This window comes from Rhagoletis zephyria, unplaced genomic scaffold (genome assembly GCF_001687245.7).
Source record: "Rhagoletis zephyria isolate East Lansing unplaced genomic scaffold, Rhagoletis_zephyria_1.1 Rzeph_scaffold_00033, whole genome shotgun sequence".
Lineage (NCBI taxonomy): Eukaryota > Metazoa > Arthropoda > Insecta > Diptera > Tephritidae > Rhagoletis > Rhagoletis zephyria.
Window position 1 is genome coordinate 509,537 of NW_016157117.1, and position 26,452 is coordinate 535,988.

The 26,452-nt window shown below is 37.0% G+C and overlaps 2 protein-coding genes across 5 annotated transcripts in view; one reads left to right on the top strand and one right to left on the bottom strand.

Annotated features, from left to right (window-relative positions):
* Positions 1 to 26,452, top strand: part of Cul2 (cullin 2) — a 35,199-nt gene that overhangs the window by 5,819 nt on the left and 2,928 nt on the right. The gene's annotated exons all lie outside the window — the stretch shown is intronic.
* On the bottom strand, positions 1,766 to 26,452 carry LOC108364636 (uncharacterized). 4 transcript variants are annotated; one of them, XM_017618416.1, is made up of 15 exons: positions 25,996 to 26,452; positions 18,928 to 19,217; positions 18,308 to 18,586; positions 11,664 to 11,829; positions 11,390 to 11,582; positions 10,872 to 11,326; positions 10,364 to 10,800; positions 10,198 to 10,292; positions 9,917 to 10,135; positions 7,471 to 7,787; positions 6,903 to 7,396; positions 6,699 to 6,829; positions 6,327 to 6,641; positions 3,979 to 4,056; positions 1,766 to 3,913 (listed from the first exon to the last, which is right to left on the bottom strand). In XM_017618416.1, the coding sequence occupies exons 2-15, from the start codon at positions 19,149 to 19,151 to the stop codon at positions 3,792 to 3,794; spliced, it is 3,525 nt and encodes a 1,174-aa protein (XP_017473905.1). In that variant the 5' UTR covers positions 19,152 to 19,217; positions 25,996 to 26,452; the 3' UTR covers positions 1,766 to 3,791. The 4 variants fall into 4 exon arrangements, with proteins under 4 accessions (XP_017473905.1, XP_017473898.1, XP_017473882.1 ...); XM_017618409.1 differs by having other exon boundaries at positions 25,656 to 26,452; XM_017618393.1 differs by having other exon boundaries at positions 24,621 to 26,452.

Consider the following 26,452-nt stretch of genomic DNA (forward strand, 5'->3'; position numbering starts at 1 on the left):
AAATAAATCTGAAATGTACAGCTTCAAACCCCGTAACTTAGTACTTAGCAGAACATTATTTGTTAAATTCAATCTCATACCAACGATTATTTTACTTCACAAAATTTTTTTTGTAAAATATTTCTTCACGGTTATTATGGCTTCAAGACCACATGAACAAACTATTGGTAAAGCTAGACTCAGAGAATCAAGGCAGTGGCTTGCGCTGACGATGTGGCAATGCTGGTATACGGTCAGTCTCCTTCGATGATAAGTGAAATTACGAGAGGGGCTCTAAAGACAGTAGATTTGTGCGCTTTAAATTGTTCTCTTGTAAATTCTGAGAAAACTGACCATATAATAATAATAATATATTGGCGCTTACACATATGTTAGTGTTTGGCCGAGCTTCTCCTCCGACTTGTGGCGTGCGCCTTGATGACGTCACACAAAGCTGAGGGACCTACAGTTTTACGCCGACTCCGAACGGCGATTGTATTTTTATGAGAAGCTCTTTTTCATGGCAGAAATACACTCGGAGGTTTGCCATTGCCTGCCGAGGGACGACCGCTGTTAAGAAAAAACCTTTTTCTATATTTCTGCGATGTTGCATTGACCAGAGCTTGAACCCAGGTGCTGATGAGTGAAAGCGCGCACTGCTTACCACTACTCCACAGTGGCCGACCAAGAACTGACCAGATGCTCTTCCCAAATAAAACAATTACCTAAGTTTACTGAGCCAAGGTTCCAAGGAACAGAACTGGATCTGGTAAAAAAAATGAATTACCTTGGATTTAAAGCCTGATTATGGCAACTTAACTTAACTGAACGTAGAACTTAGAGAATCAAAATGAAACAGATTTCGACGTGGCATTAAGTTACGTTAAGTTTCGGCTGTTCAATTATAAGCAACACCCATTTAACAGAATTTTTAAGAGAGAGCCGCAAGTTACGTTAAGTTGCCATAATAAGACCATTATTCCGAATCGCAAACTTAACTGGCAGCCATTGTGCACTGGATGTACACAGCTATAGTCCAAGCCTTACTATCTCATGGAGCGTTGGTTTGGTGGCCAGCCCTTACTAAGGATTACGTAGCTAAACAGCTAATTAGAATCCAGAGGTCACCAGCCATTGGCGTAACAGGTGCAATGGTATCCTGGCCGAAAGAATATTTTCAACGTCCTTGATTTATTACCGATAGATATCTTTATATAAAACTCAGCTGCTAACAGCGCCATCAGACTGCGTGCCTTTGGGCTATGGGAGAAACGACCGTTCGAGCACAGTTCCGGCCTAAACGAATTACCGCCTGAAATTAAAGCGATGCCCACTGTCTGCATCCTGTCGAAGACCTGGGTTCACCACAAGCCCTGCACGAAATTCCCAAGCCGCATTGACCGGGCTCTAGAAAAGGTCCAGTTCTTGCATGGCTTAAATGTTTTTACTGATGGATCAAGGATGGAATGCGCGGTTAGCGCAGAGATTTTAGTTGAGCACTATAACCTAAAGTTATTTTTTCGCCAACCAGACTAAATATGCAAGCGTTTTCTATGCCGAAACCTCTGTTAGACCTCAACTAGTGGATGAATTTAGAAGAGAGCTGGCCTATATTTCTGATCACCCCCGTTTTTTGTACATCTAAGAGAATTTAAAAAATTTTATAAAAATTGATTATGTTTGAAATGCAACCGTGGACACCAGCTGGCAAGGCAACTTGCAAATTCCTGCAAATTTACATTCGTACAGAAAATTGCAAGTTTCTCAACTTGAGAGGGAATTTTTTCTTTCTCTGATATTTTGAGTAACTTTTGCTGGATTTTCGACCGCTGTTTTCGTGTTGGATAATTTTAGATGACTTAAGTTTTTCCAGCGCGAAATGAACGTTTGCTCTCTCAATTTTTGAGTGATAGATAATTTTTAGTCATTATCGAACGCCAACCTGTAAAGACTAGGAAAACTATTAAAAAATTGTATGTGGCGAACGCAACCAATAACTCTTAATTAAGAACATAAAAATATTCTTCGATCTATGGTCAACTTTTTCAATCTCCAAAAATCAAATCAAACAGTTATTATTGGACTCTGCTTAAAATTTTTTTAAAATCAGTTGCTCCCATCTGTACGCGAAATGGACAATCAGATGACGATTTCTTTATTTGTGGACGATTTTTATAGTTTTTTTGCTTTACCTGTAATCATCATAAGTACTTTATAAAATCCTCGTCATTCTCCAAATGAGCTTGAATGATTAGAGTATATGTATGTACATATGTACATATTTCTTTTAAGTGCCTGACAAACTACTTGCAGGCATTGCAGATCTTCCTTATTTCCATTCGTTGATAGCTGTAAACATGACCTAAGTTTTCTCAGTATTAAGTTGTAGAAGAACATCTAACGTTCATAAAAATAAGTTAATTTGAGTGATATTACAATTTGGTGCTTTCCTACTAACTGCTTTTGTTTTCTTGCTAACTTTATTTGCTTTATAAAAATGTCTAATAATACATACATAGGTATACTTTAAATAAATGAAGGATATTACATACTTGTATTTTATCGGTCTCATAGTACATACAATATGAAAGATAGCCAAATATTGCTTAAAAGAGGATTGACCTTTTTCAAAATATACTTTCTTTTTTTTTTCTCAAAATACTTTCGTATATGTACTTAAAAAACTAAAGTAAAGACTATACGAAAACATGCATTCAAATGCTAAAAGTATTCGTTCACTAAATAGTAAATATAACCCAACACGCGTTCGTAAGTATGTAAGTATGTATTTCTAGTGTAGTTGTTGTCACTACAATGTAGGTTGGAAGAGTGTAGAAAATAAGTACATTATTCTAAAAAAAAAAAATCTTCATTTTATGACTAGGCAGTTTTGCCTCTAATGTTTGCTGGCTTTTGTTCCTGTTCTTCTTATTCTTCTTCTTCTTCAATGTATGGCTAAATTCTAATTAGTTACAGTCAATTTACACAAGTAAGTCTCGAAATTTTGGCTGTAAGTTCTACGTACATAGTTGCTGGTACCAAAGTTGTTTGACGAAAGTTTTATTAGTTTTTATTAGATTCGTGCAAGTCTGAACATTTTGTATTTATTTTTATTTTCGTTAACTCTTAAAAAATGAGAAGATATTGTTTTATATGTAATATTTTTTTTTTGTTTGTTTTCAGTTTTAGTTATGTGAAGCTGAACTGAGTTGTGTCTTATATTTGATTTATCAATAATTAATTTTTGTTCCTTTTTTAAATTCAGTCTTTAGTTTTGCGGCTTTGTGCATTTCTATACTCTGTGTTCATATTATTATTTTAATTACTTTCATTTTCATTTGATGTACTCATAATTTTATGTATTGATGCTTTTATTCCGGCAATAATACTTATGTCTGTATGTATGCGTGTATTTAAGTGTGTATGTATATTTATGTTATGTAAAAATTTGCCTGGTATAGCATTTAATAATGCTTTCTGTTTAAACTTTAAAGTATGCATGTCTGTCTGTCTGTCCGTCTGTATGTATGTATATAGTACCTAATTATGAGCATCATATCAACGGCTATAACTTACCTATGCTAACTGTGAGTATATAACGATAATAAATATGTATGTAGATGATAATCGGTAATGTGCAACTCTCTTACATAAATATGGTTATGTTTGAATGTGAGTATGTATGTACGTGTGACTGTGTAGTTATGTGGTTGATTGTGTGGCTCTTTGGATGGATGGGTAGGAGGATTTTGTGTGCTAAATGTGTAAAAATTCTGTATTGTTACGGTTTATTTGTGTACTGTTATTGTTACTTATTGATCTAACGAAAAGTGTTTTGTTTTCTTCCATAAGCTTTTAAAAAGGCCTTTTTTCTTCTGAGGCTTCTGTGACGTATTGTTGAAATTCCGCGAACTATCTTTGGGCGGCGGGAGTGCTATTTTAATAAATATACACATTTAGATAAATATTTCGGCATATTAGAGTATAGTAAATACTCACGAGTGTCTTGATCGAAAGTCAAATTTCCATCAAGTGTGGTATCCGAATATGGCTTGCCCTTGCGCTCTTTAGTATTTTCTGAAATGAAATTAAAAAAAAAATAAAAAATTTCTATAGAATTACTAAAAAATGAAGACTAAAATTAATAAAATAGAAGATCAAGTCATTATAATGGTTATACTATAATTTCATTTTTCAACTTTCAATCAATAATACTGCTATCTTAATTTCTGGTTTAAAACTTTTGAAGCACAGTTTATTTCTTTAACATACTTACATATCGTTGCCTTAATATAGAAAGGCCCTATCTGACATCGTCGCTGATTTACAAAAAGTCGTAACTAACTAAAAATCGATAATTTACGTTTTAATTGAATTTGATGCATTTGATCGAATTATGTGGCCCCAAATCGTTTTATGCAATAAAAGATTTTAGTTAGTTACGGCTTTGTGCATTTCAGCGACGATGTGAGATAGGGCCTTTCTATATTAAGGCAACGATATGTATGTATATTATTATTATATTGCCATATGGGGGATTCCAACGGTGTCGTAAGTGTCGTATTTTTGTATGTCGTAAACATTAAAAGTTTATTTTTTGAGTATCCCAAAAACTATTATAGTTACAAAAATGGTTCTGGTCTCGTTTAAAAGTTAATACTAAAAAATTTTTTAAATACATAAGTTACGTTGAACGTTTTTGAATTTGATTTGAATTTGGAGTTTGCAATATTTTTTTTAAGTTCAAAAATTCATATTAAAAAAAAAATACCTTGAGGTATTGTATAAAAAAAAATTAGGCTAGGGTTGGGGACTGTGGCATCAGACCTAAGCTGGCCAGGTGGATGTATGATGCCATCTCCAAAAACATTCTTACTTATGCTGCACCCGTTTGGTGGAAGATGGCAGAAGTGAAGTCCACAACGACTGGCCTGCGTGGGCATCACTGGCGCGATGAGAACAATACCAACTGCGGCTGTCGAGGTACTTCTTGACCTGCCTCCCCTATACATTGTAATCAAGAAAAAGGATCTACTGTTTGCAGCATCTCAGGGGACAATGTAGAGGACAAGAAGTGTATACACCCTTCCACCCTCAGGGTTATAAAACAAGAAGACGGGCTGCACATAAGCTTTGTAGACCTGTGCCTTCCGAAATTTAACTTCCAAAAATTTTCGGGGTAGTTTTCCCCGATAGGGGCAACTGGGATAACGAGCGACCTAAACCCCGGAAGGACAGCCACATCTGGTTTACTGACGGCTCCAAGACCACGGCGTCGAAGTAGGAGTTTTCGGCATACAACCCAGACGGCTCCTTTTCACCAGCATAGGGTAAGGCAACTTTGTCTTTGAGGCAAGGTTCATGCCATTGAGTTATGTCGGAGGCAGTATGTAGAAAGTGGAGTAACCAAAAAACACATTTACATACACTCAGGCAGCAGAACGGCACTGCTCGCTCTTTAAGCGTACAAGGTCACCTCAAAGCTGGGTATTTAGTAAGGTATTTATGTGGGTACCGGGACACAGTGGAGTCATTGGCAGATATTCTCGCCAGAAAAGGGGCTACACAGGGATTCATAGGCCCAGGATCCTCTAATGGTCTCCCATGGAGAGCGAAATTACTATATCTAGATAAAGAGCGAAGCGCAACATTACTGGACAAATACGGAAGGTAATAGACAGGCCAAGTCCTTTATTTCGTATATATCAACAAGTAGAACCGAAGAACTCCTTTGCCTCAGTAGGCATGAAGTAAGAATTGTTACAGGCTTTCTTGCTGGCCACTGTAAGGTAATGAAACACTTGTCAAACTTAGGAATTGTTAACTCTGACCGGTGTAGGTTTTGCAAAGAAGAACAGGAAACAGCGCAATATGTGTCACTGTGAAGCTCTCAGCAGGACCAGCCTTCACTTCGTAGGATGACGGTACCCAGAAGCACACGACCTAAATGGCATTCACCCAAAGGACCACACGAGCTTTCTTAGCAATACGTGGATCAAAGGATACATGCAATTGAATAGAGGTTTATTACAATAGATAGTTTCGATCGCGGTAATTAGGTGGTCTGCTCCCTCCTCTAAATCGAATCTAATTTAATCTACAAATCTTTATTTTTATTTTTTTGCCGTTATCCTTTGCTTCATCTACATATTTATTTTACCTTCATCGTTGTACTACCCTTAATCTAAATCTTATGCTTAAATCTCTACTTATTACTCTACTATTCAGTGTCAATATTAAAGCATACATTTAGGCCAGAAAGCTCTTAAGGCTTTGGAGCAAAGCTTTGATTGCAAAAGTCCTTCATTCTAATTATCCTGATTTCTAATTATGACTCGTATACTTACTCTTTTTCGCTATCAAGAGACTAGTAACGCGTCGTAAAGCTTCTCGTGGTGACTTATTCAAAAATGATGGCGTTAAGTTGGGTGGCAGCGTCAATGGTTTCCTTGAGTGTCCGGTACCAGACATACCAGCTGCACTATCCCAGACACGCGATGAACTCAAGCGATCAATATTCTCAGTCGATGCTGGACGCATAGTACGTTGTTTTGGATACCAGCCACGTGCTGGTGCACCGGCCAAGCGCAGCATCTCATTGGAGGCAAGCGCATGATTCATGGAACGTTGGCGGCACATGCCAGCACCGAATGTGTTACCACCTGGAGGAGGCTGAAGTTAGAAAATCTCTCACTAATGTTTAAATAACCAACACTTACCACCCGAAATGCCACCCATTGTATTACCCATATTAATACTGTGCGATGTGCTGGAGCGTGGTGCTGTGCGGGAACCACTTATGCTACTTTCGGGTTGCCGTCTAAAGGGTGTGCGTGGTATGTCACAGCTTCTGTTAAGATAAGGACGAAATAAATTTACATATGTATATGTTCAATATCGTCTACTCCGTTCCCTTCACTTACCCTCGTGCAAAAATTGGTGTCTCCGGCAGACTGCATGAAGTTTGCAAACGCAATTCTTCGCGTGGCGATTGCTTCAGGCTCCGTTTGGTGCCATAGTTAACGTAACGTTTCGTTGAGTACGAACCATCGTATTGGGAGCCCGTTGGCGTTGTAATGCCACTACCATAACCTAACATTTTCGGTGATTTCTTCTTATAATGTGAATCGATGGACCAAGATTTCATCGTATTCACCGAATGTCCACGATGTGGTGGCACAATCGGTGCCATATTCTCAAATGCGGGCGGTGGTAGTGGTGGCGGTGGCGGCAAATCGTTGCTTAGATAACGCAAAGCGTTCATATTGTCACGATTCCGACGTTCATCGCCCAATGAGGAAGGCGTATGAATTTCAGCAGCTGTCGTCTTTTTATAGCTTTTCACAAGACTGCGATTACTCTCGCTAACTAGAAGTGCATCCTTCGGAGATGGTGGCAGTGGTAGAGCATCGTAGTCCTAGTAATAAGGGGGGAAATGCAAATTATGGCGGATGTTCTATGTAATATAAAACACTCAATAATTATACTCACAAATAAGTCTGGATTGGATGAAGGTGGCGATGGCGGCAATGGACCGAATGCACTTTGAGACAATAACATCTCCTTTGCACTCTCCGACTTATGCACACCGGGACGAAATTCGAGTGGACGTTTAGGATGCGCACCGCCTTCAACGATACGTACCGCAGCGATATCTCCGCGCAGTAGCGCGTTTATATCGCTATCGATTTTTTCATGTTGCTTAACAGGTGCACCACTATAGCTAAAATCACTATATTGCTCCTCCTCCTCCTCAAGTGTTGGTGCGAGATCGGTATGTGGAGTCGTTGTTGTGGACGAGCGCAAATCTGCGAAATGTTGAAGATGACCAAATTATATTCGAATGGTAAGTAATTCATAAGCCGATCTTTTCGAAATGGAGACCTCCACAAGCAAGTAATATCAGCAATTAACAAACTTAATCCCTTCATTATTTGAATCTACTATTGCCTACTTCCAATCCAATTTCTGTCCATCAGTTTGTGGGTTTGGTCTGAAATTTTTACAGTCAGGAATTTCTGAACAATTCCATTCGGATCATTGGACGTCAGTTAATGAAATGGAGACCATTTTCGGCCCTCGAATAACGCAGTTGTCCATATCACAGCCTTCTTAAACTGTCGGATACTTTAAGATATACCTTATGGTTTCGGTTAGCGCTGCGCTCAGTAAAAATTTTTTTTTGGGGTTGTATTTTGAAAAAATCAAAAAGGCAGCTCTTGAAACTCAAAGTTACGAAAAGCTCGAGTTATTTCATAAGACCAGGCGCTACATTTGCTCAATTTTCCCAATATTTCTATGATTCAGCCCTTATCTCATCAAAACACTGCATATATGTAGCCCTGAAGATTACCCATTTCAGAATAGATCACGGGGGAAGAAAGTGTATGTGATCTTCTCTTGGTCTTCGGTGTCCTATGCACCTCTGTCTTCTTATTGTAGAGGTTTATGATTAGTCTTTATATATACCAGCTAGTAAGCTCTTAGCTCGACGAGGACCCATAGGTATTAGCCAATGTAATTCCCTTAGTTTGGTATTTACCTTTCTTAGCGCTCAACGTTCTATCGGGGTCGAGGTAGCAGCCATTTTGGCTAACTGATCGGCAGTTGGTTAGCATTGTTCTCAGCAAGGGCGTTAAGCTTCTCTATAGACACCAGAATCAATGAGTATTTGACCTCGAAGAATGACAGACCCATAAGCTCCGCCTGTTCCAGTAGCCCCATGGGCCTTAGTGCCATCTGTATGTCAGGTCGTCTGCTGTATATATCAACCTTAAAGCTTCTTTAGAAAACTACTAATATATGCATATCGTTTCTGGGGAACAGAACTAATATAAGTTAGGAGCCTATCTTGTCTTTGTAAGATGTAATGGCTGGAGTTCAAGAATTACCTCCAGCGGTGCCGTCGGACATGTGCGTATAGCTCCCGCTGAAGCAAACACATGTCAGACGTTGAATATTTGTTAGGGACTGCCTTACCGTTGCCATAGTAGTCCTGGATACCCAAAGCACTGCTCAACAGTTTGCTATTGGTCATACTATCGTGGTATACCTATGCATCTTAAGATCCTTAGGATGCATCACCAGGATTGAACATGAGTCCTCCACAGGAATTTGGAGTCCCAGATAAGTGCCACATTTACCGCGACCCCATCAAAGGCTAAGTTCCTCCTTCTTTTTCTGGTGAAAGGAACAACAGCTATCTTAGAGGGATTAATATTAAGACCCACATCACAAATTTTTGCTAATTAAGTCCTCTTTGAGCGATGTCGCAGAGAGTACTTGCGAGCACCCCTCTAGCAATAATCAATAAAATCATCCGCATTCGCTTGACAGCGGACGCCATTGTCAGTGAGTATATGTTCGAGTTCGCTCACAACTAGACTACCCAGGAGAGGAGACAACAACCCTTCCTACGGGCAACCTTTTATTATTTGAAGTTGTACTACGCTGTCACCGATTCCATTTGCGAATGGTAGGCTGCACATAGCGTTTCTCGAGTGCCCGATCGATCGACGCCCACATTAGATGTGTTGTCGAAAGCCTCCTCGATGGCAAAGAGGGCAAACGGCACTGCCTCTATACATTCAAAGTAACTTTGTATTTCCGTATTCAGGGCACACAGCGCGGTGTCTGTGGAGCTGCCTGTATCAGTGTGTTAGACCTGACATCAGGTTAAAATGCCACAAAATGCCACACGATATGTGCCATACGATGATAACCGCCGCCGCTACTACCCGTTGACAACCTACTTTTGATGAGCACATCACTAGATGAACTCTATAACGAACTGGCTGCTCTAAACAGTCGCTACTACTATTGGTAAACGGTCGTATCCTGCCACTCAGTAGGACTTAGGTCCAATGTCACACCCAATATTACCAACATTCCCTGTTTAAAATGCTCTTACCGGCTTAAAATATTCCTCCTCTCTCACCTGCAAATTCTTGCCCTTTCAAACAGCTTGCGGCATCGTTTTTATAAGCGTACATATTGCAAGCGTCGAAACTATTTTTGTTCGAAAACAAAATAGCACTTTCGTTAGGTTCATTATCGTCGGCTTCTTCGTAGCTGGAAGACTTCGTATTAATAGAATCGGTGCTGCGTCTTTTAGTTTCTCTTTTAAGCGATGTCTTTTTAATAGGTGCCAAAAGCTCTGTAAAATATAAATAAATTTCATTTAACCCAACTCATTTAAAATTCAGAAGTTGCGTCAACCTTCGGAAGATGAGCGATCTCCTTTGTGCACAGCCAATATTTCTTTGGTAAAAATATTTGGTAATTGTGGTTCAAGATTTAAAGAAAGTCGATCTCTACAAATTATTTAAAATTGTTTTCAAAATGTAAGATAAATCAGTTCTTTGTTAATAAGCAACTTATTTACCTCGGCGATGGCAATGGTGGTCCCAGTGGTGCTACCAATTCCATACTAAGTCTAGAGCTAGAACTCAATGTGTCGCTCGGCTTACAGTTCTCATGACCTTCCATTGAGGAAAACTCTTCATAGTCACTTTGATCGCATGCGTGCATATTATCTAATTCTGCGCTTTCATTGCGGAATATATCCATTGTTGTTGGTAGTTTCTTTGCGGTCCGCCGTATTATGAATGTACCTTTGCCCAACATATTTGTATGACGGTACATGCAGTGATTTAAAATATCCGCTGAGGCTGCTGAACATTGATCTGCTCCATCCAAGGCATCTATGACAATCGGTTCTCGCCGATGAGCGCGTTCAATATCTTTGGAATAATAAGAGTCACTAGTCACTATGGGTAGAGGATAGCCACCATTTTCCGTTTTGACAATACAATCGGCGGCCTGGAAGAGATCGAAAAGTGGTGTGTGAAAGTGTTATTCATTTAAGAAGAAGGTCTTTTGCTTGAAATTACATGTTTACGTGGTGGCTTTTTCTTCGATGAATTTTTCAACTTCTTTTTACTGCTCTTAAAATGTATCTCCCACGCAATGCCACTTTGTTTATGCGGTGAGGAGTGTGATGTAATTGGCGATAATGATTGCTCCTCAATCGAATCGTCCGAGAATTCATCTTCACTTACTAAACTAAATTCATTTGTAACTTTGTCCTTACGTATATATGGCTTTTTCATAATATTATGCGGCATTTCCGTCACTTTACCGCCATCCATCAGGCCCATACAATTCGAACTTGACGAGGAGGATGACGAGGAAATCGATGACAAGGGATTAAGTATGTGGCAAACTTCTTTGTGTTTCTCTACAGAGGATAATATGCGCGTTGGACGATTAGGGTTCCGCTTGTTCTCGGTTGGTGGTGAATAACGGCCGGGGTATATAGTAACGGGATGCTCATTTAAAATTGGCTCTAGAGTGGAAGGTGTGGGGTATTTAAAAAAAATTTAAGACAAATTAATTGTCCCTTTGTTACCTGGTAATTTTGCCAATCCGCCACGTAATACCGCATTATGTACCGCGCTTATATCGATGCCCAACTTGTTGCGTTCACCATTACAGCTAACGCCACGCGTCGTTTTGCCATCCAATGATGTGGAGCGCGCACCGCAACATGGAAGACTAGAATAGTTGTTGCTCGTCAGTGCAGAAGCTGGACGCGCCTTTGGCTGCATTAAAGACATATTTTTTTTGCTTAAAAAAAAATGTTGCACCTATGCACCGGACTTTGTATGTTCGTATTTACGTACCAAAGTAGATTGTATAATATTTTGATCGACAGGTGTTTCCAAGCTTGGACAGGTAACATCTGTGGTATTGTTAAATTCGTGAAACTCTTTAGTTGGCGTGATAGTTGGTGGCGCATTGCTGCTAATACTGCTCTGTGAGACATTTTCGAAATCTTGCTTGTGCATGCTTGGAAAGAGAAGCAATAAAAAACCATTTCACATAGTTATTTACTAAATTAACTTGTGTACATTAGACTGTACCACCTTACAAGTAAACGAAAAAGTTCGCCGTACACCCCTGAATCTAAAGCATAAAAAATAAAATAAATAAATAAATAAAAAGGTTCAGAATAAGCCCATAAACAGTATACTGAGAGTTCCAGAAGTCAAAGTTACCATATCTCACGAGTTGTTACATTTTTCGACAAAAACGTGTGGTGGCACACATATCTTAGACAATGCAATATCTTAATTTTTGCATAAAGAGCAAGATTCCTTAACGAAATTGTATTTAAATGAAAACTTAAAAAAGATATACTAAAAAAAATAAAAATAACCACTCCTACCCATATACCCGTAGTTGTGTATGTAACGTATACGCTCCGTAGCACCATACACAGTCATCTAACAAGTTTATTCGCACGTCCTATTATTTAATAATAATTAAATATTGGTTGAATATTTTTCTACAGTACTATTCACGAATATACATATACAAAACATATATTAATTTCTTCACGTTTATGTATAACAATTTCAGAATGAATTTCAAGTGTGCCAATAAAAATTTTTAAATTGGCATTTTTGTTTCGCAAATCATCGTCATCTTATAATCTAGGGATGTTGCGAATGTGGAATTTTAGACATCCGCGGATGCGAATGCGAATGCGGATGCGGATGTTTTAAAGCTAACATCCGCGGATGCGGATGCGAATGTGCATGTCATGTATTTTTAAGAAATAATTTAGGTGTGTAAATTAGGTGATTTGGGTAAATAAAAAATGGAAAGGTTAATAATTTTTAATAGTCTGCCTTATCCGCCCATACTAAATATGTACATGAAAACCAAAAGTGAAAAGTGAACCGGTTCGGCGAAAATTAAACTCATGATAAGACTGAATCAGGCTTATCATGGGTTTCATTTTGCCCCAACCGGTGCACTTTTCACTTTTGGTTTTCATGTATTTACTATGGGCGGATGTAAAATTTTCGGGTGAAATTTTTTCGGGTGAAACCCAGGATAAGGCAGAATGTTTTTTTAGTACTTGAATTTAAAAATTGGTACATTGTACTTAATAAAAACTTTTTGAAAGGCCGTAAATCAAACTTGTGCCACTATATAACAACACGCTCGAGGCGACAAACTTGAAAAACTTGAAACTTGGCGAAATTGTAAATTCTTTTCGATTAACAACGCACCAGTTGAGAGGACTTTCAGTTATATTTGTTTATTTTTATTGCGGTGCAATAATTACTTTTTGAGAATTTCATCGGGGCTGCAAATGTCGGATGTATCCTCTTGACTTTCATCTTCATAATCTAGCATCATGGCACAATCGTTGTTTAAAAATTGTTTTATTTTTTTTTTGAAAGAATTCTTCATTCTCATTCTTTTGGTTGTTTCGGAATTTGTCACGTCATCAGCGTTTTTCGATTTTAGTTTTTATAACTCATTTTTAATGCTTTCTTCTGTGACTGGTTACATGTACGTCTGTGCACTTGCACAATATTCCAAGGACCGAAAATAACAGTTATTTTTCCCGAGTTAAATTTGGCCCAACATTTTTTATTCCGAAATAAACGTCCTATCCGGATAATAAAAAAACCGCTTATTCAAACTAAACAAATTTGATATCATATGAAAGAGGACTGAAATAGCTTTTAAACAGAAATAACGAATGACGGTTACTACCTCTATTTATATATTTTTATAACTTAATAATAAAGAAATTCATCTAAATACATAACTGACCCAATGTTTGTTCTATGGTAATTAGTTAACATTTTTTATTGCTTTCCTCTTTTAGACATTTCAGTTTTAAAGCTATTCAAGTCCTCTTTCATTGGATACCAAACTTGCTTAATTTGGATAAGCGATTTGTTTATTATCCGGGAAGTACTTTTATTTCGGAATAAAAAATACTTGGCCAAGTTTAACTCGTAAAAAATAACTGTAATTTTCGGTCCCTTCAATATTCGCATTCGCAAAAGATCCGCATTGATTTTTGCGAATGCGAATGTTAAAATTGATGCGGAAGCTCCGCGGTTGCGAATGCGAATATTCGCAACAACCCTGTTATAATCAATGTATTTTTTTCATTTGGTGGCACACTAGTTTTATTACTATAGATTTGTTCGTTGTGACAAGAAGAACATTTTCACTGTTTAATGTTGACATTTTAAGGTATCTTAAAATTTTAAAATAACAAAAGCGTTAAATTTCAAAAATTACAAAATAGCTGCTACAGATGTTCTGCATGCCGCCATTTTTTTTTATGGGGCACCTTCTTGAAACATCACAGATAGGCAATATTTTATGCCTCTAATATGAACAGTCTATTAGAAAACTTCCCAAAGTTATTAAAAAAAAAACAATTATGATATTTTCGAGTGAAAATGATAAAATTAGTAATTTCGGTATTTTTTTGCGGCAATAAACGTTTTAAAACTAAAATTGTTCAAATATTTCATTTATTTTTTTATTGTACTTGTTTCTGGAACTCCAGTGATTGAAATAAATTCAAGAAGAATGCTATGGCGTTCTCTTTCTACCGAGAGAAAGGATTGCTCATATGTATTATATCAGACGGTTTCTCATAGAGGATAATACATAGCCTGCCTGTGGTTCAAAGATTTTTTTTTTGTTCAGTAATCCCAGGGGAGGTTCTATAAAAATCGTTACCTCAGCGTACCTCCAATAAACAGACTGTTTGACGAAAATACGCTATTACAACAACATATCGACCGGACTCGGGTAAAGCAGAACATATCAGTCGAAATTGCGTAGTATTGGTTTTGCTTTATTTCCATAGTGGAGAAACACTCTATGCGTATCGATGTACGCCCTCCGATGCATCAACGAATATCGATGTAAGTTTCGATGCATCGATGCGAGGAAAACATCGATGTATTTTTACCACTGACGTCCCTAAGTATTCTCAATGAGCTGGCGCATTGTTGGAGAATTCGCAGCAGGGTGATTGACTCGGTTTTTCAAAACCAGTTTCAACCATTTTTTTTTAATATTTTTAGGAGGAGAAGTGTTCCAAAAACTTGATTTTTCGAATTCCGAGTAAACCGGATTTTCGCAACCGAATAAGCTGGGGTTTCATCTAGCTTTTTTATATACCAGAATCTAAAAGGTCTAAATATTTATTTTAATGAAAATGGAACCCGAACATTTTTATTCATTTTAATTTAAATTTACAGCGTGGCGACGAATAACTGTTATCCAGTTTTTTTTGAGAAATAAAAAGGTCCTTTATAGATTTTGCGAAAAAAGTATTTTATTGTTCCACAGATTTTACTTTAGCTGTATTAATTAGTTTTTAAATTTTAATCCTTATTTACTTTTGCCAGCAGTGTAAACTTTGAGAGAAAAAATGTTCCCCATTTTGGGTCCTTTATACTCCCCTTTTCGTTCAACATAAGGCCTCATACTCAAAAATCGAATAGACTCGGAACTGGTGACTAGGACGGCCATTCATTCGACCAACCTTATACAGTTTTTTCTCTTTTTTGTATTTTTTTATACAAAGCCTATGAAAAAATACACCTAAATAAGACTTGCGTGCCAAATGAACTTTTCTCTCAAAGTTTAAACTGCTGGCAAATGTAAATAGTGATTAAAATTTAATAACCAGCTAATACAACTAAAGTAAAATCTGTGGAAAATTAACAATAAAATACTTTTCTCGCAAAATCTATAAGGACTCTTTTGTTCCTTAAAAAAAAACAGGGTAACAGTTATTCGTCGCCACGCTGTATATCTGAATATTTGGAAATTTTCCGCTGCAGAAAATTACTTAAGAAATAAAAGGAAAATCGATCGAAAATCTTTCAGTTTTTTGTTTTTTGTTTTAGCAGTTTACTAAACTCTGTCAGTGAATCGACTACATATCGACTGCTGAGTGGAAGATCGACCTATCTCGCCAGCCAGTTCGAAAACGCTCTATCTCAAAAAACTTGTCAATAACGCCCTAATTCAGAATTCGTTTCAAAAATGCTCTATCTCAGCTGCCGTCAAAAACGCCCCATATCAGCACATTTTCAATATATTTTGAAGTGAGATAGGGCATTTTTGAACCGAATTCCGAGATAGGGCGTCCTTCAACCAAATTCTGAGATAGGGTGTTTTTCAATAAAATTCTGAAATAGGGCGTTCTTGAAAAGTTTTTTTGAAATAGGGCGTTTTGGAACTGGCTGCCGAGATATGTCGATCTTCCACTCAGCAGTCGATATTGTCTGCAGTCTAATCTAATGGCATCCTCAGGAAAAGCCCAGTCGTCGGGGCATCTTATTCAAATTGGACCGACCTGTTTAACCTGGTACAACATCCACAATGGAATTGCGTCAAAGTATCGCCAGCCGCATGAAGCAACTCGAGCTCTCTGTCTACAATAGGTGGCGTTGGTCTCCGATGATGGAGTTCTCGATGAGTGGCCTGTCTATAAAAGGCTATATTTGTATATAGTCGGTCTGGTTAAGCGGATGGTGTTTGCTAATTCCCAAGAAAGTACATGCTCGAGTCTTTTTCAGAAAAAGGACTGTTGTTTTAGCGATCGAGTCTTGTTAATATCGGGAATGGGGTTTCCATTAATAGTGAATTTTTCCAACTTCCCCGAAATGTTGCGATATCAGTGCTGAGCGTTCAGTGGTTCAGGGTTTAAAGGCTGATTTGATTTGATGCTCGCAGCTGTTCCGTTTTATTGTCACGGAACAATTTCTAAGAGATATTGACTTTATTAGTTAGGTTCGGTTAGGTTAAGCTGGTCCCTTTGTCAAAGGACTGCTTAGACCGTGAACGGTGGTTCTTTGTGATAGCACTACGAACAGGGACTGTTAGGTTAAAGCTAGAATCGCTGCGGCAGATGTTAGTCCCGGAGAGCTGTTACAGACCAGTTAAGAAGTACGAATCCCGCTGCCTAAGCCCGAATTGAAAAAAAAACTGGGTAATCTAAGCGGAAATATTGTTTTGATATTTAATCTCTTTGCCTGGACCCCGATAGGACAATGGCCCGACAATACAGCCGCGGATCATCTTTCCAAGAGAAGTTCACAAGTAGTGGAGGGCCTCCCACTCTGCCTTTTCTTGGTGATATTGGCTCGAGGGTGCCACTCATGGCCAGTTCACCAGCCACACAATTTCCTCCGATATCACTATAGTCTGCCACCCCATACAAGTCTAAAAGTAATCGGCTCTATTATGGTTGTGGCCGTCGATATCGTTGTAATTTTTTTGTCAAAAATGGTGTTCCTCGCACCCAGAGCCAGAGTTGGACCGATAAAGGTTATTTTTTGACAAAAAAATTACAACGACGTCGACGACAACAACCATAATGGGACCGATTATTCCGATGCGATCGACAAGCTTTGAGCTCACCGTAAGTGAGTCCGGGGCTGGGATTAACGCCTGGCTGTCTGAGTAGATGTTAACCTCACTTACCGCCAATCGACTGCTTCCTTATTAGCAACAACAACATCCTGATAAACACTACAGTGATCTGGAAGCCTAAATTTAAGTTTGTTGGAGAGCTCCATTGAAAATACCCTACACCGTCGCTTCTGTCAAGCTTCGACTCATCCGTGTAAAGGTCAATCGGTTGCTCCTTTCCAACCGCTGATGGGATGTGCTTTGTGAAAAAGCTAGCTGGTGCCAGGAAAGTCAAGCAGTGATCCATGTTATCAGAGATTAAATGGAAACTCACGAGATTACTAGATTGTTCAGATCCCGAGTCAGTCAGGCATCCAGTCCCCCTAAGTCTGACTCCAGCCCTTGCTGCAGCTACCTTACATTTAATATCGCCAAGCGCTATATTAAGTTTGACGTTAAGAGCCACTCCCCGCTTAAGTGCCCCCTGATTGCAATGAGGACAGCTCGTTGTACTCACTCCAGCACGTGATGACGCGATAAAACATAATGGGCTTAACTAGGGTTACAAAGAGGCAGGAAATAACTTTATGAGAAGGGCCTCATCTCTTATCTATTCCCCCTCTGCAACTGTATAGAGCCACTGAAGCTTTGCTTGTTTCCTCCTAGATATTAAGCTTACATCACAGCTGATTAGTTAGTTGAATTGAATTTTAAAATGAATAACTTAGTGCGCCTCGTCGTATGAGTTACGACAATAATAGCTTTTTTGGAGTTATAGCCAATTGTGTGCAACTAATTCAGCTAAAATTCGAGTGCTTTAAGGGTCGAAGAGTTATACAACAACAAATGTGGGAAATACGTTAAAAGTTTGAAAAGATACATATGTAGTAACTATTCGGAAGTCTATGATATAATAAAAGAAATAAATAATAAAAGCTCTGGCTTACAAACTTCATGTCCTAGTTATGTATAAGCACTTTTCACTTTGTTAATTTCGATTAATTGCACTATTAAAAATAATAATAATTACGTCAAACTCAATCATTCCCTACATTTTCACTCATTCACTCACTTCTTTCGACTGAGACTCATGTAACCATCATCCTCGGACTGATTTTCACCGTTACCACCTGCGTTCGCTGGCTTTGATGTATCTTCAAATTCAGAAATTATATCATCTAACACCTTAATAGGTTCGGGTATTTCATCTGGTGAAAAATTGCTATGCGCCTCTTGCGTCTGTGTTGCGGCGGAAGGCGAAGGTGGAGTTGATGATTGCTGTTGCTCTTCTAGCAGCTGCTGCTGCTGCTCCTGTGCCTGTTCCTGTTCCTGCTCCTTCGTATTTTCGTGACTGTTGATTAATTAAATCAGAAACAAATTCAATTAGTTTGCGCTACGAAAATGATGAGCGACATAGCAGCAAATGCAAAGCGAAAAATGAGAGGGTAGCTAAATGTGTCAGGGAGAGCGAGCAAGGGAGTAGATAACGGTAACAGTATGAGGAGAAATGGGAGCGGAATGTGGGCGAAATGGAGTGGGTAATAAATTCCTTGTGCAACAAAGTCTATGCAAGCTAGCACAAATTCATCTTTTTCATTTCGTTGAGTGTGTGCGTATGTGTGTGTGTGTGTGTTCGATTTTATGAAAGTTTTTCTTTGTTTCTTTTTTGTATATTTTCGATTTTGGTCATACCACGGTGTTGCACTAAAATCCGTTTTGGAGTCAACGTCTTCGTTTTCGTCGAGTCCAGGTGACGTTGCTGCTACTTCGGAATCTGCGACATTTGCTTGTATCGATTCTTCATCGGCATGCGACTCCGCTGCAAGTAGATTGTTGGAATTTGCACAATTGCTAATCGATTCCTCTGCATCGTTATTAGATTCAGGCTGATGCAGTAGATCGGATGAAGTAGCCATTATTATAATTATGTTTCGTTTTTTTTTTTTTTTTAATAAGCGTAGGATAATAATTTTTTTAAAACTCTGCGTAAGGAAGAGAGAGATAAAGGAAGAGTGAACACATTTTTGAGTAAGACGAAGTGAAATTATTATTTTTTGTTGTTATTCTGGTTCGCTTTTTAACACTGTATAAATTTATGTACATATTATACATACATATATTTTTGTAAATATATTTACACTGACAAATTTTTCCCATCATTAGTTTTTTTATGCGTCATTTAAGTAAGTATCACATCACATATGTAGCTATAGTTTTTGTCTGTTGTTTTTTGGCTCTCATTATTCCACTGAGTATTCAATTGCATTCACTGCATGTTTTCACATTCCCAGTGCATTAATTTTTTGTCACATCGTTTGCTTAAATTAGTATTTTATGTCAAATACTTGTTTTTTATATGTTTTTTCTTTGCTTTCATTACTCAATTACACATTCAAATGTATTCACAGCATATTTTCACACTTTATATTCGTGTATAATTAGTTGCACCGGCAATACAGCTACTAATCTCTACGTTAGCTGTTTGTCATAAACACTCAAACTCGTACTTTGCAGCGTACAGAGGTAACAAATACTCCGAGTAGGCATACTGGTACTTACACAGTGCACTATGTATCAATATATGTATGTATGCATGCATGTAAACAGGCATGTACATATTTACATATGTATACAGTGGCTCAATAAAGAAGTCGGACAGATATGGAGCCAATATTTTATGAAACTAATTTTTTTCATAAAAACATAAAGATAACAACTTGTATAAGTTTATAAAAAACTCGAGAAATTACAATAGGCATCTTCATGTAAAGTGATAAACTGCCGATACACGTGATAAAATGATAAATAAACTGGTTTTCCATACAAATTTATAATTTCATCACGAAGACCCGTATTAAATTAGATGAAACAATAATAACTTGAAATAGGCCTCTTACGCTGGCGGTGAAAACTGGTTGGTGTTTTGTTTTTAATATTTACATACTAAAAAATTTTTCCGCAAAAGCCATCAGCAAAAAAAAAAATATATTAAAAATCTACGCGATTTTTTATACGCTTACAACTTGTACTTGCTTTACTAAAATTTCGTAGGCCTTGAAGCTACATAACCAAAAATATCACAAAAAATTCTTATTAAAAAGCTCAAAATTTGTAAAAGTTTTATAAGTTCTATATAAAGTTTGTAACTTTGATTTATATGGTTTTCGTTAAAGCATGAATCATATTTTTATAAACAAAACATAAAAAAATGCTTGCTTGGAAAACATTGTATATAAAATAAAACACCATTAATGCAGTATTGACATGTACATTAGACCGTAACACTTTACAATCAAACAAAAATAAGTTTGCCGTACACCCTGAGTCTAAACGCCTCGCCAGATAGAAAGTCTTTTCTGCGTCGCAGGGATGTTTTTGACTGACGCGACGCACAGGTAATGGCAAGGCGGCACAACGAAAACTTTGCAGCAAACAAAACGGCTCAATTTGATTGGCCAAAAATCAGTTGGTCTGAATTCGTTCCATACATTGTTCTTGCGCCGCATCGGCGCATGTCAAAAGTACCGAGTTGTTCGATTTCTTCCGTTTGCGTCAATGCTTACTCTAATGCCCGTTAAAGGTATCCCTGCAACGCATAAAAGATTTTCTAGCTGCCGGAGCCTTAAAGTATTTTTGCAAGGCAGTTGGAAATATTTTTTAATTTTTTTTTTGACCGAACCTAGGGGTCGCCTTTTTACCATCCATAAATTCGACAATAAACATTTTTATTTAATAGTTATACTGGAATAATCAAAATACTTTCTTAGCAAAAGTTAAATGCTGTTTGGTGAGCTTTTGTAAGCGTGGTAGGTTGATTGGTAGGAACTGAGATCTGGTGGGTAAGTACTAGAACGGAGAACTTGAGGTCAATAAGAATGTTGTCCTTGAGACAAGAACATCGATATATCATAGTTTAAGATCCGGCTGTAAATGTCGAAGATATGAAGAAAAATTTAAAAAAATGCATACCCAAAGTTCGGTTAAAAAAATGTTTTTTTTTCGAAATTGCATTGCAAAAATAACTTTAGACTTGGTGGTATATGGCGAACTTTTTCCGGTATGGTTTAATGTCCATATGTATACAAAATTTTCAAAGACCTGAATGACTTTTTCTGAGTAACGCTGTACAATTTTTTAGATTTAATTTTTAGAGACTTTTACGTACGTTGACGACATGTACATAGTCTTTGCTTGAGAAGACCCCTAGTAAAATTTTTCTACAACATACCAATCCTCTAACTCCAAATTTCTTTTTGGGGGATTTCTTGAAGAACGGGTAAAATGACCGTTTCAGGCAGCAGCTAATGGGTTAATGTTCTATGAAAATATTTCCCATTAAGTTTTACTATACATGTCTTAACTTTAATTTTACTCAAACATTTATTTTAGCAATGTTTCCATTTATTTTAAATTGCCTTAGGCCGGGGCATGAAAACATTAGTAGGCCATAAAATAAAAATAGGAGCTAACCTTATCAAATACATCGAGTGGTTTAGTACTGGATATATAAGTATACTTTCAGAAAATATTAGCAACGTCTGGGCTGGTTTTAATTGCCATAAAATTGTCGCACAGTGTAATATATACAACGAATTTCGTCCTTCTAACTTTTGAGTTTAGGATAAAAAAATAGTTAAAGGCAATTTTCAATACCTATTCGTCCTTATGAACCAAAATATTATTTGTTTTTTAATTCTACAGAATTTCATCTTTCAAACTAAATTATGAAGCATTCTTTATTTTTTATTATTGTGGGTGTTAGTTAATATGTTTTCGAAGGTATTTGTGAAGTAGGTAAAAAATCGACTTTATCCTGGAAATTTAATTTATAATCGTATGACTCGAGTCTGCATATCGCGCACTTTCTTCAAATATCTTTTTACACACATATTGTAATATTTAGCTTATCTTACCGATTTAACTAAATAAAATTTTTGAAATAGGTGGCAACCCGCTTCAAAAATACTTTCGACAGTAAACTTTCTGAAACCTCTTATGTTGTATACTTGTATTGTAATATTTCATTTATTTGATCAATTTGATTGAATAAAAATTTTCAAACATGTGGCATCCCTCCTCAAATATAATTTTTGACAGTAACCTTTCCCAAACCCCTTTAGTTTGATGCCCGCATTGCAATATTTAATTTATCTTATCAATTAAATTAAATTAAAACTTTCAAACAGGTGGCAACCTTCCACAAAAATATTTTCGGCTGTAAGCGTTCTTAATCCTCTTTCTTTTGGGGGTTAAAAGCCGAAAAGCTTTAGAAAAGTAACACAGGAATGTGTTTACTCTTCACTTATTTCGATCTAAATAAGTAAATTTTTTTCTTTTGTCTGATACCCATATTGATATACATATTTCCCTTACCTTATTCTCTTAATTAAAGTGAATTTGATTTTTTAAACATGTGGCCACCCTTCAACGTGCCGTTTAGAAGTAAACACAGCACAGCAAACCCTTTTTAATTCATTTAACTTATTAAACAATTTTAATAAAACTTTAAACATGTGGCAACCCTTTAAAAAAAAAAAAAAACTTTGTTCCACATCTACAGGCCAAGCCCTATCATTTCACACCTCACTTTTGAAAATAGAACGAACTATATGTGCATACCTATGTTAATGCCACAAGAACCCTAATTGTCAACTTAAAACTGCATTTAGAGTGAAAGTATGAAAGTTATCCAAAAACAAATTGCATTTTTGAATTGAGCGTCCTCAATTTTACTAAGAGAATTTTTATTTAAATACGTCCATAATTCAATTTTTGCCCACATTTTATATCAAAGGGAAGCACTGTGCGACACTCGAAAGAAAAAGACTTACGGCCTTATTCATAAAAAAATAAAATAGATCTAAAGAGCTCTATGAAGTGACATTTTCATAAAAATTTTCTATTTATGAAGCAGTTACAGCTTTCTTTATTTTTAATGAATTTGGTTGTTAAGCTTTAAGACGCTATATAACCTCAAATATAGGCCAGAATCGCGCTTTTTGCACTTTTAGGTTAAAATATGAGCACGTCGAAAAGCTTTGATAAAGTTCTGGGCCCTTACTCTGTAGTTCGAATCGATAGTAAATTTGTTCGAATTCGAACGATTTGTACTATAAAAAAGTTAGGCGTTCGAATAGAACCTTTTTTCGATTCGNCGCTATCTTTCCAAGTTCTAACGACTTTCATTCTTTTGTTGTATATTCTTGTTGGTACATCCCTACTCCCTCTCTCATAATGATTTGAAGTCAATCCAACAACAATGATAAAACCAGCAGACAAAAATGTAAACTAAGGCATATGTTACAGTTTTGCACTCATATATTTTTAAGAACTTTTTAACAATTTTCACGAAAAAAAAGAACTACCAACACAATGTTCAGTACTCTTTTGTTTGTTTCAGTTTCTGGATACGATTTGTCATACCTTATTTGTATCTCTGTAAAAATTCTGGAGGTATATCCTTAGTTTGCTTTCACAGCTCATGTACTCGATTTTACGGACTTGGATACTTAGTAAGCTGTGCTTTTAGTTGTTTTCGCAAATTCTCAATGAGATTCATGTCCGCGGATCGTGGAGGTCATTTGAAATTAGCAAATTTTTGCTTTTGTATCCAATCTTTTCGAATATGTGCAGTATGTTTTGAGTGATTTTTCAGCAGAAACTCTCATTGNTTTTAATGAATTTGGTTGTTAAGCTTTAAGACGCTATATAACCTCAAATATAGGCCAGAATCGCGCTTTTTGCACTTTTAGGTTAAAATATGAGCACGTCGAAAAGCTTTGATAAAGTTCTGGGCCCTTACTCTGTAGTTCGAATCGATAGTAAATTTGTTCGAATTCGAACGATTTGTACTATAAAAAAGTTAGGCGTTCGAATAGAACCTTTTTTCGATTCGAACTACAGAGTAAGGGCCCTGGGTTTTGGGAAAATATTTTCGGTTAACTTTGTCGGCCCGTGTTATTTTGAATGTTGTTCGATGAGAAGAAAAAAGTTTAATGAAAGAATAATGCAAAAAAAATCGAAGTAAATAATTTTTTCTAATTTTTTAAGAATGTAATGTTCGAATGCTTGCCCGACTTCATTTTAGAACCACTGTATATATGTACATACATATGTACATATATGAATACATTCATATATTCATATATATACATATGTATCTACATACAGAAATATTTAGATATAAATTTTAAGTATGGGGGTACATAATTTTTACAAAACCTTGCTGTTTTGATGGAGTTTGCTTCAGATTTTTTTCTCACTTCCATCTCATTTAAGTTAATCAATTCATTTGCTGCTCACTCTCTGCATGTTGCATCATAAATATGTATAAAAAAAATTATAGGTATATATTTTTTTTCACTTTGCACACAAATAATATTTACCCGGAAAATCAACAACCACATACATACATACTACATATTAAATGTGTATGTATGCATGCAAGTATGCAACAATAATTTCTGCCTTTTCCTTTTATGCCCACCGAAACAGAAATTTTTCTCAGCACAGCAAATAAAATCAGGGAAAATATATCAAAGTGCTGCGAGATGAATGAATTTAATTCTGCAATGCAATGTACAGAGTAGTTGTTGTTGTTGTTATTGTTGCTGCTCTGCTGAATTTACTGCCGCTGCTGCGCTGTTTTGGCTATGACTCTCGCTATGCCTGTAGCTGTAACTGTGACTGTGACTATGCCTGTGACTGTTGAAGTATCGGAGTCTGGCATCGATTTTTTCATATTTTTGTAAGCGGTGCCTTTACAGGATATACTAAAATGTTCTTGTCGTTGTTGTTGTTGTGCTTGATGTTGTTGCCTTGGACGCTGCTGCTATTGTCACTGCCGCTTTTGCTACTGCCGCTGCTGCTGCTGCTGGTGTCGTTCATGTAATTGCTTCGCTGCTTGTTGGGCTGGCTGGCTGGCTGGCTGGGGGTGTACAAACGCACGGCTCTGATTTTGCTTCGTATCCAACTGTGAAAGGTCACTTTGGTACAAATACAATACACTTCAAGACGCTTAGCAGCAGGACATTACATTATTTTTTTTTAACTACAACGGTTTGAGAATTTGATTTCCTGTTAACAGCAGTAGACTTGAAGGAAGCGTAACGATTTTTGACTTCCTTGCACAGCACAAAGAGCACATACACATATGTATATAGATAAAAAGAAACAACTAGCCGCACATACATACTATGTATGTGTGTGTGTATAAACAATTTTCATATGAACTACGAGCGACGAGCACTTTTGCTTTCCTTTTAACGGTCCGCCTGCATTAGCACATCGTTAGTAACACTGCCTATGTATGCGCACAAGTATGTGTATACGCATTTCCATTTTTCCATTATTTTTTTTTTTAATTTTATATATTCTAATTCTCTTTTATTTTTGCAAAAATTCTTCTTGTTGCAAAGTACCTTTTTAGCGGCTTTCACATTTGTCTGTTTTATCGATTATTTTCGACATTATGATGTATTTGTTGGATTCTCTACGCGTTCTTTGCTGTTCTTGTGCTTTTGTCCATTTCCGTATACCCCCCGAAAACAAAAAATTTAAAACACAAAATGAATATCTGCTTTTCCCAATTTTGCAAATTTTCCAACTACAGCTCGTACGACGAACACATCAACTTGAGTTACATTATTAGACTGACTGTAGAGAGTTGTCGACGCCGAGGCTGTCACCATCAGCTATCATTCATTGTTGTTGAGTCGAATTAGCGCAAAAAAAAGTATGTAACAATGTACAATGTCTCACCGTGGAGCGATTGAGCGTAGCACTTCTAGATACTCCGCGCGCTATATAGGCGACTTTGGCTTACCGCTCGCTTCAAAGTCTCACACAGTCTGTCACTTCCACTTTTCTTTTGCACTTTTCTTAATTTCGGCCCCTTTTCACTATATTAACTTCGTGTGTGTACGTTTGTATCTAAGTGTGGGCTGCATGTGTTTTCCACCCCGGCATTGTACGCTACACGCGGTTAATTTTGATTTTCAAACGCCAACAACACAACTGACCTGATAACCTTATGGGAAATAAATTTTCTTAAAAACCACCATACCTTGAAATTTTTACGCTGAATGGGCCGCGAAATATGAAAAAAAATCTAAAATCGATTGTAGTTTCTGAGGTAATGTAAAAACTTCGTTCGCCTATTTATGAAAAGGTCCCTTATATTATTTATTTAACGACACTGGGAGAAACGATTAAAAAT